We start from the raw sequence: 18,851 nt of genomic DNA, 5'->3' as shown, positions 1-18,851 counted from the left end.
CATAAATTAACTTAAAATGCAGAAATCTCCCGGCAGAATATGTTCGCTTTTATTATCCCAGTGCCTGCAGATCCGATTATTTAGATGAAAAACACCTACCAGCCGCCGCGGTGAACCGCTGTCGGCGCACCGCTGGTATGTTGGAGTCTGAGCGGCTCCGACAGAATAACATTGGAAGGCAGGATGATAATCTGGATGAACTGACTGCACTGATGAAGTTTTCAGGTGTATTTTCTAATTTAAAAACATATTAAAACTACTTTATTCCCACTGATCACAGCAAATATAGCTGCAAGGCAGAGAAAGGATAGAGTAGCTCCGCCCAACGCGCATCAGACCCACTTTTGCACCGCGCAGCCAGAGCAGCATAGCTGCTTCAGCCGCGCGTCAGAACTAACTGGTACAAGCAGCAAAAAGGAAGCAGCAGACGCGATTTTTCTGCTCTTGCTGCGTCCGGTGTGAACGTAGCATCAGTCTCACAGCATGGGTCCTCTTTGTCTCAGTCATTCATCAAGACAGGGTAGGCCTTCTCTTCACTCTGGCTCTATAAGTTCTGAAATTCAAGAGAAATGTGTTGCAAAAGGTCTGTTTTGCAGAAGTTTGGTTTTGAAAGGTTTTGACTTATCCTTGACGGTTCTGGAGATCTAGTTCCCCTGGGGCCCGCATCTCCACTGTGGTGGAGATCCAGCCAAAGCTGACCCCAGCTTCCTGTGCAAGGGAGAGGAGGAAAAGAGTGCAGGAGGCAAAGAGAAAAGGAGCAAAAGAGAGCAGGAGCAAAAGAGGACGAATCCTGTGTGCTCTGTGGTTTTGCTCTGTCCTCACAGGGAGGGGGGTAGGTTTTCACACCTCTGGTGGCTTCCATGTGACTTGCCTGTAACTGCTTTGGCTGAAAAGAGGGGCTGCAGAAGTCCCCCAGCTATTATTCACCAAAGCTGCTTGTTCTCCTCTGGTCATCCTATCAAGATGAAATATGGACGATCGTTCCCAATGTCCAAAAAGTTTGATCATGGCATATGGCACAACACCTTTTTAAACTCTTGGTTTTACATTTAAATAAACCTCTTACACAATTTAGTTTTTGTTTTTTTACTTGGCCCTGCTGCAGTAATGTCACGTACAGTACAATACCGCCAACTGGTGGTATGTGGGTGTAGGTGCAGCAAGTTGTGCTGAACTCCAGCAGTAGGAAGAGGCAGCCTGTGAGTCTGCGCTCAGGGCAGCAAGTCCCGATATAACAGATACAAATCCTTTACGCATTTGCGGATCTCACAGGCAGAAGTGCAGCAAAAATCACGTTTTTAAAAAGAGCCCACCGAGAAACCGCTCGACTTGTAACCAATGATTTGTCTGTATTTCTGGGTCTTGAACCGAAAATACTTCAGACATAAGTATCTCTGTGTGTGCTTACAGATTGATCTACACATTTGCAAATCTTACTACAGATTTGTAAATCTGAATGCAGATTTGTGGATTTTTTTTTACACATTTGCAAACCGGATTACACACAGTAGTTTTACACATTTTCAGATTGTTTTACAGACACACAAATCTCCTCACACATGTACAGCTTCATTTACACATTTTCAAATCGAGATACAGATACACAACTCTCCACTCACATTTGCAAATAATAAAGCAACAATTTTGGCCCCATAGACTAATTTTACAGCAGAATATACTTAAGTATATCCACGTCTAGTGAAGGTTAGGAACAGTGGCGGATCTAGACCAAATTTACCAGGGGGCCAGGAGGGGGGCAGAGTGTTTTCATGGGGGCACAGAAAAGCATGAAACAAATAATCAGGGCAAGGGATTGAAATATATTAAGAGAGCTGCATGAAGTGAAATTTCTTTTCAATTAGGTTAAATAAAAATTCGATTATGAGGTCAAAAAACTACTGTTTCTATAAAATTAGAATTAGAACTTCAGAAAAACTGTTAAAATCAGCTGTAAAAATTAGAGCATTTTTTTTATTTGTTGTGAAATAAAACAAGTAGCAGATGAAAACTGGGATCCTATCTCAGTAGCACTGAAGCTATCGCCTTATTGTTTTTGAATAATAAGCAAAACTGAATTTGTAAAGAAAAAGAATGAAGTAGATCCATCTCCCTAAAATGAGTTTTTGGAACTTGGGATGTCTGCGAATTTATGCTAAAAACGCCATATTTTGTGTGTCTCTCCTCCTCCACGTAGCTACTCTGTACGCGGTTAATAGCGGGTGGGGATTGTCCGCTCCATGCCCAAAGTTGGTGGGGACATGTCCTCACAAGTCCTTCAGAAAGTTACGCCACTGATCCTGATGAGCAGACTAACCCCAACAATGTAAGTATTGTAACATGACAGGTGCATCTGTGTCCATCGTCCTCACCAGAGAGAGGAAATGGAAGGAAAGAGGTTAAAGTTATGTGAAGGGGGCCAGTAGACCTAAACTGTGCTGTAATGATGCTGTATGCTTAGAGTTTATGTGTGGCTGCTACCTCCTCCCGCATACATTCTCAATAAATATCTGAACCAAACACTCTCGAATAAAAAAAGTTAAAAAGAAAATAATTTTGTGATTGATTTACTTAAAAATAATGCCAAATCATTTCAGACAAAAAGAATAGAGAATGTGCCTCCAATTTTAATAAATAAAATTATGTTCAAAAACTTTGAACATATTTGTTATAAATGTCATTTTTCTGTTTTGTATGTAATACTGTTACTAATGTGAAATGTGTAGAATTTTTAAAGAGTCAGCTGATCGTGGTGGAAGAAGGTTGGATCGGCATGTCTTATGTTGACATTGCATGGAAAATGGAAGCCTTGTTGTGGGTAAAAGTGTAAACAGTTTAAAATGATGCTGCACTAATTGAGACGGCTGTAACAAAATAATCTAATCCTTTAATTGCCTAATCAACCGAATGGCTGGACTGATTTCCCTGACCTCGTTCAAGCTTATTGAGTCATCCCCCCTTTTTTTTTTTTTTTTTTTTTTTTTTTTTTTTAGTAGTAAGTGCTAAAAGATCCACCAGATGGTGCTGTGACTCAATATTTAAAGTGTGTCTTCTCTTAAAGGAATAGTACACCCAAAACAACATGATTAGCCTTCATTTTCTACTCACCCCCATGCTGAACAAAACTCTGGAGTACTTTTTTGATATCTCAAATGCATCTGGAGATCTGGGAGGCTTCTTGCTGTCTGCTGACATTCAAATAATGGAGGTCTATGGCGCCCGAGACAGAAAGGTCCATAAAAGTCCACAAAAACGTGTCAATATTCCTCCATACTGCTCGTCCAATGTAATCCAAGTGTCCTGAGTGGGTAGCATCCAGAATTTACTCGAAACGAAGTCATTTAGAATGTTTTTAGAGCATAAACAGTAGTGTATAGGATTTCCTAATAGCGCCCCCATGCGCGCTCACGATTCTACGGAAGCCGGCAGACCAAACCAGCGCATTCAGCTCGGCAAAGAACTCATGCTCTTCCTCAACACTGAAGTCCTCAGACATTTTTCTTTCGTTGTTTCTTTCTTTGCACAGGTAAACAGCACATTTCTTCTTCTACGCTTGCATTATCGACAGAGCAGACGCTGAATGCGCACTTTCTTCCGGTTTCGTCTGCCGGCTTCCGTAGAATCGTGAGCGCGCATGGGGGCGCTATTAGGAAATCCTATACACTACTGTTTAGGCTCTAAAATGTTCTAAATGACTTCGTTTCGAGTAAATTCTGGATGCTACCCACTCAGGACACTTGGATTACATTGGACGAGCAGTATGGAGGAATATTGACACGTTTTTTGTGGACTTTTATGGACCTTTCTGTCTCGGTCACCATAGACCTCCATTATTTGAATGTCAGCAGACAGCAAGAAGCCTCCCAGATCTCCAGATGCATTTGAGATATCAAAAAAGTACTCCAGAGTGTTGTTCAGCATGGGGGTGAGTAGAAAATGAAGGCTAATCATGTTGTGGGTGTACTATTCCTTTAAGTCAAAGATAAGAATATCAAAATAGGACAATCTAGCTATTTTAACTGATTTGACTGCACTTCAAAAGTAAATGATACTTTTTAAACACATTTTGTTGATCTAAGGTATTGTAATAAAAATAAGGAAACAATGTGTAGAAATCAAAACCATCTCATTTACCTTTTTATTAAAAAGATACAGGCTTGTTTACTAAGTTGTTACTTTTTATCACAGGATGGACACACAAGATTAAATATATTTCGCTGGCTCTTGTAACAGTAAATCCTCAAGAATATTATAGAGAGCTGAGTGATAATGACTGCAATTATCAGGCCATACATGCAGAACAGTCTAACAACCTTTCTTTAGAAAAGTCTTTTTCAAGAAGCAGATAATCCGTACAGTGCCCCTGGTATAAAGTGCAAAACTGGAATTGAAAATCTTTGGCTAATTGTTGGAGGGAGATGCAGTGAGGGTCTGGTCCGTGTCGCTAAGGTCTGATCATTAGATGTTGCTGAAAATTACACACTGATTTAAAAAATGTAAAAAAGACTAAACTGAATTATGTAACAGGTTCCCTTTAATTTTTTTAACCAAGAAAACCCAGCTGATAGCCATCGACAGAGTATTTTAAGAGAAATATTAGGTTTTTGGATGAGGAAAAGTGTTTGTATGATACAGCCTGTACTGGTGTGTTTTAATAGGAATAGGATTGGTGAACGACCGTCTTAAAAAAACAAAAGAAACTTAAAGTTAAGGCAAAGTTTTAAGAGTCCTTGCTGCTGAATTTTAGCCATTTGTTGCATGGCAGCGAGCACTTCACTTGGTATTTTGATACTTTGTGAAAAGCAAGATTATTCCACTCAAAAGGGCTTGGTCGTCGTGACGTAAGCACTTCGAGTCGCCGCCATGTTGAATGCGTCTTTTACCGCGGCTCAGACTACTGCCTATGACTACCGCGTACTGTACTCCCTCTCAGCCGTGTTTTAATTTGATTAATTTCACCTTAACTTGATTTCAACCATGGTAAACCGTTGCTGTATTGTGGGCTGTAACAGCTCAACACATGATCGCCATGGAAACATAGAAAATGGGTTAACTTTCCACCGCTTTCCTGACTGGAGGCGTAACTATGGAGACCAAGCGTCAGAGATAAAGAGTCGTCGGCTAGCTTGGATCGCGGCTGTAAGACGACCGAACATAACTTTCCACAGTATTCCAATGTCATTGAGAGTGTGTTCCCTGTATTTTCATTCTGGTAAGTTAAAGATGCACGGTTTTATTTTATAGCCTACTTTGTTTCTTTCCCTCAAAGTTGGGATCTTTTATGAGAAAATAATAAAAACGGCAGCTGGAAAAGGCTCAAATACGTGAGAAACCCGGAGGGTTGGCAGTTAACGTTACTAACTACACCTTTGAAACACATAGCAGCTAGTTAAAAGTACATTACATGCGTGAGTGGTTGTTAGGATTAGCAGTTAGCAGTTGCTAAACTAGCAGGTTCCAGAGCCCGTCTGATCACAGCTTACCTTCGTACGGATTACTGTGTTCCCACTGTTTGCTGGCTTTATGATCTGCAGCTCCTGAACCCATCCATTCATGAACTGCATATGAGACTCCAAGGACTTGTAGCTTCAGAACTGTTTTGAAGTATAGGCGCTCACTCATCGGTGCTCCACTCATTGTTTGGAACTTCATATGGATCCAAATGATTAATAATGCTGATTTTGTCACCATACCGGTCCCTGGCTTCTCTATTTAATGTGTCCCGGTAAATTCCAGATCCTTTTCGGGATTTTAACATCTTTTGTCTCTCTACTTCTGTCTCTTCTTTCAACAACAACGTTGTGTCAGAGCTATGTTTACGTTTTCGTAGCAGTCAATATGGCTGCGACGTCCCACAATGCAACGTGGATCCCGAGCCCTATTCTTATTTTCATTGCTGCTCTAAGTCAGAATGGTCTTATGCTGCAAGTAGCAGTTAATCCATTATAATAAAAAAATAGCATATTTTTTTAGATAATGAGTATTGCAGACAATTTCTTCAAAGTAATTTATCGATACTTTGTAGATATTCCTTACCACCCATGACCACACTTTCATCATGGCTGCTGTTCAATCTTTGGCCCCTGAAAAATGGTGCTCATCATTTTGATGTATTATATTATATTATATTATATTATATTATATTATATTATATTATATTATATTATATAATATTATATTATATTATATTATGTGTTCAGCTGTTCTCAGCACTTTTAGTGCTTTTAGCGATTTCCGAACCTCCTCATTCATCCGGGTCGTTGGATGGCCCGGGTGTTAGGATCTGGAGGATTTGTCCACTTTCTCCACCAGAGGGCGCACGAGATCTCCTGGGGGCATGAGCTGACTGCAACGCCTGTCTTCCATCTGCTCATCTGAAGCCCTATTTAAGGAGGAGGAGGCTAACACTTCCCTGCCAGAGATTTTGCCAGTAATGGTAGAGCTAGACCTGAGCCAAACAACCAGATCTGAATCTCTGACTTTTGTGAACCTGCCTGACCCTGTTTCTCTCTGCCTCACAGATTGAGTCCTGTCTGAAGACCTGAAATCCCGGAGAGTGATCTCTGTCTGGAATCTGCCTGCCTGCACTCAGTATAGCCTCTGCCTCTGCCCTCAGCCTGCCGACTAGCCTCTGGACACTCAAGGTTCCCCCCCTGCAGCTCCGTTCCACCCTTGAGCAGGTATTAACTCCCACATCAGTAAAACATGCAATTAACCTGGATCAACACTAACCTCTCTGTCCTCCTCAGTGGTGTTCCCCTCGTGACCTGTCTGCAGAACCAAGGACCAGTTCATACTCATTGTATATTTTGTAAATAAACCTTTGAACTTTTCCCTGTCTCACGAGTGTTTCTGCATGTGGGTTAGATGCTTTGAACCCAACATGACACCGGGTTTGTGATGTGCTTTGTGATGCATTTTATATACAAGGATAATAAAAATCACATAAATAATCATTAAATGAAAGGAGTTGAAGTATCTTGGGATCCTGTTCACGAGTGAGCAGAGAATGGAGCGGGAGCTTGATTGACGGATCAGTGTTCTATGATGCATATGCTGCAGCAGTCTGTCACGGTGAAGAGAGAGCTGAGCGAAAAGGCAAAGCTCTCGATTTACTGGTCAGTCAACGTTCCTATACTGACCTGAAATGAGCTTTATCCCCAGGGTGGGAACACCTTTAGTGATAGGGTGAAGAGGTCACTCAGAGTAGGGCTGCTTCTCCTCCACATCAAGAGGAGTCAGATGAGGTGACTTGGATATCGTTTTTTGATGCCCTATGAAGGTCTCTCTCGGGAGAAGTTCCAATTAAATCTCACCAGGTGGAAGCCAAGACAATACGCCGGTGTCTTCAAAGAGGAATCTTTGGGAGTCTGGTGAGACTGAAGCTCTAGTGACTTGGGACTAGAGCTTCCTTTGGGATCTTTTGGAATCTGATTGATTTCTTTAGATAATTGATAAAAAACACATCGATTAACAGAACCAGTTTAAAGTAGAAACATCCCGACAGACACATCGTTCAGTCCACAGGAACCTTGACTTGAATTCGTATTTTTGTTTTCTTAAACACTAGTTTGTTCTTTAATTTTCATGTTTGTGTCAAACACATGGATATTTTTAGAAAACAGTTAACTCTCATGCAGCATTTTGCACCGTTACAAACTTATGAAAATACATAAGGTGACCTTTGCTGTAGAGTCCAGATGAGAAGAAGAGAAAATATCATCTTCATAACGATGTTTAGATTAATCCTGGCTGTAAGGTCTCCTAGTTTTTTGATAGTAAAAATCGAGAGTACTGCAACACTTTAAAGCAGGGTCACCGACCAATGAACGGGAGGAGTCAGCATTCACCTAAACTTCATGCCTAATATTTTTTATGTTTCCTTTAATTTTTTATTTTCTTTTAGATATTGTAATTTTGAAATCTTTATAAATAAAGGACACCCCATGTGGTCCTTCAGGCCCCCTGGTGCCGGTTGGCAATACGTTAGTAAAAGCTGCTTTAAAGACTCCACATCCTCAATAAACAGATGTGTCCCAATGTTAACACCAAAGATCAAGAACGGTGTCACAGAATCTAAAAACATATTAACACACCCTTAATACATCTATTCATGCATAACAGATTCAGAAGAGAAAGAAAAAGTAATTACAACCAAACACATGATTAACATTCTAAAACACATTACTGCTAAAGAGGATTTGAGGAAAAATAGCTTCACAGCTTTGGCGTCTCTGTTGACGATGTGACAATTTTGCTGCTTTTTTTGTTGTATGTTTTTTTTTTCTATTCATGAAACTTCAAAACAGCAAGCTCATCTTTAGAATCATTTGACTGTAGCGACACAAAACAAGCCAATGTCTACTGAAAACACATTCTGAACAATGACTCGATGCAGTCAGCTTGTTTTCCTTATATAAAAATCTTTTTAACCAAACTGACTGAAAATTGATGCAATATAAAGCAACTTATCTGTGGTTGAATTATAGGTAATCACTGTCACAAAAAACCCCAAAAATGTAAATAATACAAGTTCTAAACTTCTAAAACTCCTTTATCATCCTATTTGAAAATATAACTACAATAGCATTCTTTTTTCAGTAAACCTAACAGTTTTAAAAGAGGAAATTCACGTAGTAGCCTACATGCATTGTTCAGTCTTTTATCCTTCACTTGACTCCTGGACAGTTCTATTCAGCATGTGAATAATTTTGATTAGAGACAAAAATGTTATCAGATTTCAAGAAGAACCAGATGTAGTTGCTCAAGACCTGTTATCAAACCTGCTCAAGCCTGCCTGTTTTAAATCATTTCTCTGTCACAGCACACCTAATTGAAAGGATTCCATGGCCAGATTCCAGCAACAAATAAGCATGTCAATCATTTCTTCATACAGTATGAGTCAGATGTATGGTAGCAAGTAAACTCATAAAACACTCAGTGGTAAGTTGATGACAGGTGATGTCAACCGCTTTCCTAGACCAAGTTTTTGTCTTTTCTTAACATTTAGCAATGTGTTTCAGGTGTCAAATACAAAATTAGCTTTTTGAAAATCTAAAGTTATTAGGGACTATTCACAAAATTCTGCAATGGTTTTAGCTTTGTGGAACATGTTGGCTCAATTTAAATACATGAATTTTTCCCCCCTAGCTCCTGTTCCTTGTCCTTTAATGCGGTCATAAGTACTCATTGTATGAGGAAAGGAAACTCTAGACTGCTGTCAAATTGGGTCCACAACCATCAGAGATGGGAAGTAACGAAGTACAAATACTTCGTTACTGTACTCAAGTAGATTTTTCTGACATTTTTACTTTACTTTACTACTTATTTTTATGGTGACTTTTTACTTCTACTCCTTACATTTTTACACAAATATCTGTACTTTCTACTCCTTACATTTTAAAAAATTGTCTCGTTACTTTAGTTTTGAATCATTTCAATGGAGTTACCGTTATTATTTTTCACGTCATCAATACCAAATTCAGTCTAATTGGTTGGGAATCTACGTTACATTTGACGCACCACTACAAGATGAATCGACAGATTCGGCGGTATTCATTGGCGGCAAATCATTGCAGCTTGGTGGCGGTGGCGTTAGCGTAGTAGTATGGACGACGAGATGATTGAAAATGAACACAATGGAGATCTAGTCCTATTGGCAGACATCCATTTAAAATGTAGGCAACGGCATGAAAAAAGTGGTTTCTACTTTTATACTTTAAGTAAATTTACAAGCCTGTACTTTGTTACTTTTACTTGAGTAAAGAAGTTTAATCAGTACTTCCACTTTTACCAGAGTATTTTTTAACACAAGTATCTGTACTTTTACTCAAGTACGGAAAGTGAGTACTTTTGCCATCTCTGACAACCATCTTAAAAAGAAATACAAAAAAACGCAAGGGCTATAACTCTCTATCAAATAATCCAAAACATGTGATGCTGCATACATTTCAATTTTTCATACAAAGTACATAAAAATAAATAAAGTATTTTTGTTCATTTCTGGGAGGTATGCTATGCTTGTTCTTCATGTCACATAAAATATTTTTTTTTAAAGATCTTTATCTTTTATCTTTAGACTTTATCAAGCTATTTTCTAGAATCTCACTCCTCTTCATCACAGAAATAGAAAGGATCCTCATCTTTGGTTCTTACTAATTTGATGTATCTGGATTGAGCTGTGGTCTTGAATCAGGTCATTCCTCTTCATCACCATGCCTGTAGACACTCCCATTTCTGTTCCATAGAAACAACAGAACAGAGATACAGAGAGCATCACACTACATAGCAAACATAGGATACCTTCACTGAAGTCCTGTTGATTTCTAGTTTTCAGTGTTTAACCTTTGAAAAAGCTTAGTTCTTGAGTTTTTTTTGCAGCAATACATGTGAGTAAGCTAACTATTTTATATAGAGTGGCTTCAGGTCTGGTACCTGAAGCAGAATTTGTCAGCATTTGGTTATGGAGTGTATGAATGAATATGAATGAATGAATATTTATTTATTTCAGACAATAATAATAGTAACAAATTGACAAATAAAATAAATAAATCAAATTGACAAATAAAATAGAGTGTAGACCCAAAAGCAGAGGCAGGAAGGCAGAGGTGAATTTCTTTAGATTTAATTGAAAACAAACTGAAAACAAAGGCAGGTTATCCAAAAATCCAATAATGAAAACGAAGTCCAAACAAGCATCAAATCAGGAGTCCAAAAATCCAAAATAATCAAACATTAAAACTAGTCACGAACCAGAAACAGTGGAGACATCAGGGGAATCACAGTCACAACGAGGAAGACTCAACAAGGCAGAGTTGGAGGAAGTTTGACAAAGTTTGGCAGTGTTTGACGAGGACCCAGCAAAGGGGAACTGAAGAGAGAGGGCTTTTTAAAGGAGACTGAGACAAAGAGGGGGCTAATGAGGAAACTTGGAGCAGGTGTGCAAAGAACAAGAGAGGGAAAGAGCTAGGGAGGAAGGAGAACATAAGAGGGCAGCCGAGAGCAACAAATAAAAACCTGGAAGACTGGAAATAACAACAAAATGATAATCAAATAACTAGGACTATAAAACATGGAGAAAAGAAAACTAAACACTAGAAAACAAGGAATAAAGTAAGACAGAATACTCAAAAGAAAAACATAACAGAAACAGAAACCTGACAGAATTGACATTTTAGTATGTTGCAGAAAAACATGAAAAGTAATGCCTTAAAAATCAAAGATGAACTACACTTATTATTTACAGTTAATTCTTCTTCAACAGTATTACTCTATATCAGGGTAACCAATTAAAAATCAGTGGGGTCCGAATAAAGAAAAAAAACAACAACCAGTAAAGGTCGGGGGACATTTTTAATAATAATCTGTTACTTTGAACAACATTTAACACTGAAATAAAATGCAAGTGTGCATGCGTTCATGTTGTACATTTTAATTTTTTTTAAATAAACAATATAACAAACTTTTTTCCTTTTTACAATCTAAATTGTTTTTGAAGTAGAGAACAACAATCTTTGGTATGTAGATAATTTTTCTGACTTTTTTCTTTTATATGGCTTAATGGCAGAAGTGGGCTTTAGGCTGCCCTGCAAGGCCTTAGACCTGGGTTTGAATGGAGACAATTCTCAAGCAATTATAAAGGTGCATATTGGTGGGCCTGGATCAATATTCATTTTTGATTATGGTTGTGGTGGAGAATCCTGCTTCAAAGAAGTAGGTTAAGCCAAACATACTCAAAATGTGCAGGGTCCTCTTTGAGCACACCATTTCACTAAATAAAATCAATCAAAGGAACACATAGAAAGTAAAAACACACTTCAGTTACATTTTTGACTAATTGTTTCCTGATTTACTATTGATGCAATGCTTTTAATCAGTGTTGTATAAAGTACTGAAATCTCAGAGTCAAGTAAAAGCATAAGTAACTCTCCAAAATATGTCTGTGGTAAAAGTCCAAGTCACTGACTGAAATGTTACTTAAGTAAAAGTCTTAAAGTATCTGAAATGGCTTTTACTTAAGTATAAGAATTGCTGTAAAAATAGATGTACTCAAGTAATGTAGTGAAAAGTATAAGTAAACAGTAGTGCAGTAGTGTATCCTATCGGTGTTGATGAACAAGACCAGGCAAGACCCGACTTTGTAGTCAGTAGGTGGGGTCAAAACACTTGCGTTTCTCTCGCTCGTTTATTTATTTATTTTTTCTAACTCAGTAACTAAACCAAACATTAAAAATGTATCTGAGTAAAATAAGTAAAAGTGAAAGTTCTCCAAAAAAAATGATACTCTTGGAAGGTATAAAGTACTCCAAAATATACTTAAGTACAGTAGTGAAGCATTTTTACTTCGTTACTAAACAACACTGCTTTTAATATTTGTAAAGAATTTTACAGAAAGACCACAGTCAATAAAAGTAAGAGATTAAGTGTTCTCATGGAGATGCTGGAAGCACTACTGGTGGTGACTGACTGGAATGTTGTGGATAATGTAGGTGTTGCTGCTGGTGCCAATGTTGTAGTTGCTGGTGCCACTTTTGCGGTGGTTGCTGGTGCCACTGTTGTTGCCAGGGTTGTGGAAGTTGGAGCTGCAGATGTAGAGGTTGTTGCATTAGTTGTGGTTGTGGGGATGACTGTTGTAGTTGTTTGGGCAGCTGTTGTAGTAGATGGTGCTGAAGTTGTGGTTGTTGTTGCAGCCGTTGTTGTCGATGCAGCAGTTGTGGTTGTTGGTGCCAATGTTGTGGTTGTTTGTGTAGCAGCTGTTGTTGGTGCAATTGTGGTGGTTGGGGCAGCCGTTGTGGTGGTTGGTGCCACAGTTGTGGTTGTTGGTGCCACTGTTGTAGTTGTTGGGGCAGATGATGTAGTGGTTGGTGCAGCTGCTGTGGTGATTGGTGCAACAGTTGTTGTAGTTGGTGCCAATAATGTGGTTGTTTGTGTAGCAGTTGTTGTTGGTGCTATTGTGGTGGTTGGTGCAGCAGTTGTGGTGGCTGGCACCACAGTTGTGGTAATAGGTGCAGCAGTTGTGGCTGTTGGTTCAGCAGTTGTCATTGTTGGTGCAGCCATTGTGGTGGCTGGTGCAGCATTTGTTGTTGTTGGTGATAGTGTTGTAGTTGTTGGTGCAGCAGTTGTTGTTGTTGGTGCAGCCATTATTGTGGCTGGTGCAGCTTTTGTGGTTGTGACTGTTATAGTTGTTGGGGCAGCAGTTGTATTAGTTGGTGCAGTAGTTTTGGTGGTTGGTAAAACTGTTGTGGTGGCTGGCACCACAGTTGTGGTAGTAGGTTCCACAGTTGTAGTTAATGGTGCAGCAGTTGTTGTTAGTGCAGCAGTTGTGGTTGTTGGTGCCACTTTTGTAGTTGTTGGGGCAGAAGATGTAGTGGTTAGTGCAGCTGTTGTGGTGATTGGTGCAACAGTTGTCGTAGTTGGTGCCAATGTTGTGGTTTTTTGTGTAGCAGTTGTTGTTAATGCAGCAGTTGTGGTTGGTGCAGCCGTTGTCGTGGCTGGCACCACATTTAGGGTACTAGGTGCCACAGTTGTAGTTGTTGGTGCAGCCATTGTTGTTAGTGCAGCAGTTGTGGTTGTTGGTGCCACTTTTGTAGTTGTTGGGGCAGAAGATGTAGTGGTTGGTGCAGCTGTTGTGGTGATTGGTGCAACAGTTGTCGTAGTTGGTGCCAATGTTGTGGTTTTTTGTGTAGCAGTTGTTGTTAATGCAGCAGTTGTGGTTGGTGCAGCCGTTGTCGTGGCTGGCACCACATTTAGGGTACTAGGTGCCACAGTTGTAGTTGTTGGTGCAGCCATTGTTGTTAGTGCAGCAGTTGTGGTTGTTGGTGCCACTTTTGTAGTTGTTGGGGCAGAAGATGTAGTGGTTGGTGCAGCTGTTGTGGTGATTGGTGCAACAGTTGCCGTAGTTGGTGCCAAATTTGTGTTTTTTTGTGTAGCAGTTGTTGTTAATGCAGCAGTTGTGGTTGTTGGCGCAGCCGTTAACGTGGCTGGCACCACAGTTGTGGTACTAGGTGCCACAGTTGTAGTTGTTGGTGCAGCCATTGTTGTTGTTGGTGCAGCAGTTGTGGTTGTAGCTGTTGTGGTTGTTGGTGCAGCAGTTGTGGTGGTGGGTGCCACAGTTGTAGTTGATGTCAGTGTTGTTGTTGTTAATGCAGCAGTTTTGGTGTTTGGCACAGCCGTTGTCATGGTTGGCGCCACAGTTGTGGTAGTAGGTGCCACAGTTGTAGTTGATGGTGCAGCTGTTGTTGTTGTTGATGCAGCAGTTGTAGTTGTTGGTTCAGCCGTTGTCATGGCTGGCGCCACAGTTGTGGTAGTAGGTGCCACAGTTGAAGTTGTTGGGGCAGTAGTTGTGGTGGTTGGTGCAGCCGTTGTGGTGGTTGGTGCAGCAGTTGTTGCAGCCATTGTTGTTGATGCAGCTGTTGTGGGTGCGACTGTTGTAGTTGTTGGGACAGTAGTTGTAGTAGTTGGTGCAGCAGATGTGGTGGTTGGTGCAGCAGTTGTCGGTGCAGTCATTGTGGTGGTTGGTGCAGTAGTTGTGGTTGTTGGTGCAGCAGTTGTTGTTGTTGCAGCCATTGTAGTTGTTGGTGCAGCTGTTGTGGTTTTGGGTGTGACTGTTGTAGTTGTTGGGACAGCAGTTGTAGTAGTTGGTGCAGTAGTTGTGGTGGTTGGCACCACAGTTGTGGTAGTAGGTTCCACAGTTGTAGTTGTTGGTGCAGCCGTTGTTGTTAGTGTAGCAGTTGTGGTTGTTGGTGCCACTTTTGTAGTTGTTGGGGCAGAAGATGTAGTGGTTGGTGCAGCTGTTGTGGTGATTGGTGCAACAGTTGTCGTAGTTGGTGCCAATGTTGTGGTTTTTTGTGTAGCAGTTGTTGTTAATGCAGCAGTTGTTGTACTAGGTGCCACAGTTGTTGTCGTTGGTGCAGCAGTTGTGGTTGTACCTGTTGTGGTTGTTGGTGCAGCAGTTGTGGTGGTGGGTGCCACAGTTGTAGTTGATGTCAGTGTTGTTGTTGTTGTTAATGCAGCAGTTTTGGTGTTTGGCACAGCCGTTGTCATGGTTGGCGCCACAGTTGTGGTAGTACGTGCCACAGTTGTAGTTGTTGGTGCAGCTGTTGTGGTTGTTGGTGCAGCAGTTGGTGCAGCAGTTGTGGTTGTGGGTGTGAATGTTGAAGTTGTTGGGGCAGCAGCTGTAGTAGTTGGTGCAGCAGTTGTGGTTGTTGGTGCAACTGTTGTAGATGTTGGGGCAGCAGTTGTAGTAGTTGATACAGCAGTTGTTGTTGTTGCAGCCATTGTTGTTGTTGGTGCAGCCGTTGTCATGGTTGGCGCCACATTTGTGGTAGTACGTGCCACAGTTGTAGTTGTTGGTGCAGCTGATGTGGTTGTTGGTGCAGCTGTTGTCGTGGCTTGTGCCACAGTTGTGGTAGTAGGTGCGACAGATGTAGTTGTTGGTGCAGCTTTTGTGGTGGTTGGTGCAGCCGTTGTGGTGGTTGGTGCAGCAGTTGTGGTTGTTGGTGCAGCCATTGTGGTGGTTAGTGCAGCAGTTGTCGTTGTTGGTGCAGCCGTTGTGGTTGTTGGTGCCACTGTTGTAGTTGCTGGTGCAGCAGTTGTTGTTGCAGCAGTTGTTGTTGTTGGTGCAGCTATTGTGGTTGTTGGGGCAGCAGTTGTAGTTGTTGGTGAAGCTGTTGTGATGGTTGTTATTGGAACGTTGCACAAACTTGTTGTACAGCAGCTTGGTCCAATAGTTATCGAACCAATATTCTCCATGAATGGCAAACGACCCAGACTTGAAGCAGCTGCACATGCGTTGGGACTAATACATCCCAGTGCTTCAATTGTGTTTGTTCCATCCGTTACTGTTAATATATAAAAGAAAGTCGAGTAAGACTATTCTTTCCAAAAAAAACATACATCAAATATTCAAACAGCAGAAGACTGCTTTCTTGCTTTCTTCAGTTTTAAACATAAGTTTTTGTTTAATTCCAGCACTAGTTTAAAGTATTCTTTAAAATTAGACAATATTTTATCCAAAGTATTATACACATGAACTTACCAGTTGCTGTCATACAGTTGGTCTCAGGTCCTAAACATGGGATGGGAGTGGCGCACTGAGATGTGGTGGGGTCACAAACAATACACTGAAGGGAGTTTGGTGACTGAAGAGGTGGTCCTGAAATTGAACCAGCAGATGAAAGAGACACTTGTTTAACACATAAAACACAAGAGGAATGTCAGGATTTCAAAAACTCCTGATAAAACCTACAAGTCAGAGTTTGTGAATTGCAGTTGTCAGTGTCGCAGCACGCAGCTGATGCAGTTGCACTTTGGAAACCCAAGTTGACTGAAAATGTCTGTCTGCCTGTGGCTAGACACAGAGAGGATGATGCGCAGGCCTTGTAGATTTGTGTTCCTGTAACTCCATTCTGAGTTCCTGCAAAGCCAATGGGATGTTTGTTGTTTTTAATAAAAAGTATACACAGTCTGAAAATGAAAGCAGAAGTTCCGACTAAAAAGGAAAGTAAGAAACAAACACACCAATACCTCTAATGTTAGCTGTTATGCACATCGTCTCTGAGCCACATGGTTGTGATACTGAGATTGAACATGACTGATCGGTGCAGGTGATGCACTGCAGGGCCCCAGCTGCAAACAGTTGAAAAGTATTGATTAAAAATATATTATTTAAAATATCAGGAAACAGTCCTTGATATTTAAAATACTGATATATTAAAAAAACAACTTGGGTTCTTTGAAATTGGTCTAACATATATCGGAAAAAAGGCCTTAACCTCAACTAAGGATGGTAAACACCAAGTCATTACATAACATTTACTTTCCCTAAGGACCAAATATATTTTTATTTTTACATTTCAAGAAAGGCTGAGAAAACAAATGATTTATATCCTTTACTGAATCATTGTACTCTAACCAAATCTTGGATAGAATAATAATTAATCATAAGAAAAATAAGTCCTCACTTATAAGACGATGATAGAAACTAACACTAAATAATTTTTATGCAGAAATAAAATATTTAACACAAAAATCTGATATAAAATTTTAAATGTTAACCTGAAGAGAAAAAAAACCTTTATGACTCAAATGAAATAATTTAACCGTCTAAGATTAAGTATGATAACACTTTGATCACAGTCTGAATCAGAGAACCTGTTTTAAATCAGAAGCATCACAGTCGCATCATCCAACACATCACAACATTGTGATGAAGACTGCTATTTGTTTTAAATTCCATGTGGTGATCATCCAAGAAACAAATACAAAACAATAAATAGAATGAAAAACATTACAAATGATTCACCTCTAGTTTTTCACGAATAACAATGTCAGCTGAAAAAAAGATAAAAATCTATTCTAGTATTTCCTACCATAAGCAGAGATGGGAAGTAACGAAGTACAAATACTTCGTTACTGTACTCAAGTAGATTTTTCTGATATTTTTACTTTACTTTACTACTTATTTTTATGGCGACTTTTTACTTCTACTCCTTACATTTTTACACAAATATCTGTACTTTCTACTCCTTACATTTTAAAAAATTGGCTCGTTACTTTAGTTTTGAATCATTTCAATGGAGTTACCGTTATTATTTTTCACGTCATCAATACCAAATTCAATCTAATTGGATGGGAATCTACGTTGCATTTGACGCACCACTACAAGATGAATCGACAGATTCGGCGGTATTCATTGGCGGCAAATCATTGCAGCTTGGTGGCGGTGGCGTTAGCATAGTAGCATGGACGACGAGATGATTGAAAATGAACACAACGGAGATCTAGTCCTATTGGCAGACATCCATTTAAAATGTAGGCAACGGCATGAAAAAAGAGGTTTCTACTTTTACTTTTATACTTTAAGTAAATTTACAAGCCTGTACTTTGTTACTTTTACTTGAGTAAAGAAGTTTAATCAGTACTTCCACTTTTACCAGAGTATTTTTTAACACAAGTATCTGTACTTTTACTCAAGTACGGAAAGTGAGTACTTTTGCCATCTCTGACCATAAGAAACTTAAATATAACTTATATAACTTAAAATATTAAATAAATACATAATAATTAATCTTACCTCTGCTGTAAAGAGCCCAAATGATAGTCAGAGAAACAATCAGCTTCATAGTTCAGGTGTTCAGGTGAATCCTGTGTGTTAGGTCTCCTGGTTTTGATACTAAAACTCAAGAGGGCTTCTACACTTTAAATACTCTACCTATGACCTCAATAATTGGGTGTGTTCCAAAGTTTACAGTGTCAAAGATCCGTAAAGATGTCACAGAATCTGAAAAAAATGGACACACCTTAAATTAAACTATTCATGCATGACAAAGTCTAAGATGAAGGAAAAGGTAACTCAAACTAAACAGATCCACCACCACGTCCACCACTGCTAAATATGATTTAGGACAAAATGAAAAAGAATTTCTATTCTCAACTGAGACTTTACATGTTGTTTATAATAACAGATTAAATGTTTCAAGAGTTTTTGATCACTTTGTGAATGTGTTGACTTGATTTGCCTTTTAGTTCTACCAGTTTCAGTTTCAGTTTGCCTGCCTCCACATATAGATAGATAGATAGATAGATAGATAGATAGATAGATAGATAGATAGATAGATAGATAGATAGATAGATAGATAGATAGATAGATAGATAGATAGATAGATAGATAGATAGATAGATAGATAGATAGATAGATAGATAGATAGATAGATAGATAGATAGATGTTAGTTGAGTAATGCATTAGTGGACTGGAGTAGGAAATGGTACATTGAAAGGAGAAGTGAAATAAACATGGGAACAAACCCCTTCTTTGATGTCATATGTGCGATATTTAAAGTATTTATCATGCTGA

The 18,851-nt window shown here is 39.5% G+C and overlaps 1 protein-coding gene across 1 annotated transcript; it reads right to left on the bottom strand.

The window, feature by feature from the left end:
- Positions 1-621: 621 nt before the first annotated feature.
- On the bottom strand, positions 622-14,031 carry LOC119778696 (mucin-5AC-like). The gene is made up of 3 exons (XM_038278045.1): positions 13,252-14,031; positions 12,526-13,074; positions 622-708 (listed from the first exon to the last, which is right to left on the bottom strand). The coding sequence occupies exons 1-3, from the start codon at positions 14,029-14,031 to the stop codon at positions 622-624; spliced, it is 1,416 nt and encodes a 471-aa protein (XP_038133973.1).
- Between the last annotated feature and the right edge of the window lie 4,820 nt (positions 14,032-18,851).

The sequence above is a fragment of the Cyprinodon tularosa genome, unplaced genomic scaffold, assembly GCF_016077235.1.
Source record: "Cyprinodon tularosa strain WSP-4 unplaced genomic scaffold, ASM1607723v1 ctg137, whole genome shotgun sequence".
NCBI classification, from domain to species: domain Eukaryota; kingdom Metazoa; phylum Chordata; class Actinopteri; order Cyprinodontiformes; family Cyprinodontidae; genus Cyprinodon; species Cyprinodon tularosa.
Note: the sequence above shows the minus strand (reverse complement) of the source record. Positions and strands in the feature narration are given on the sequence as shown.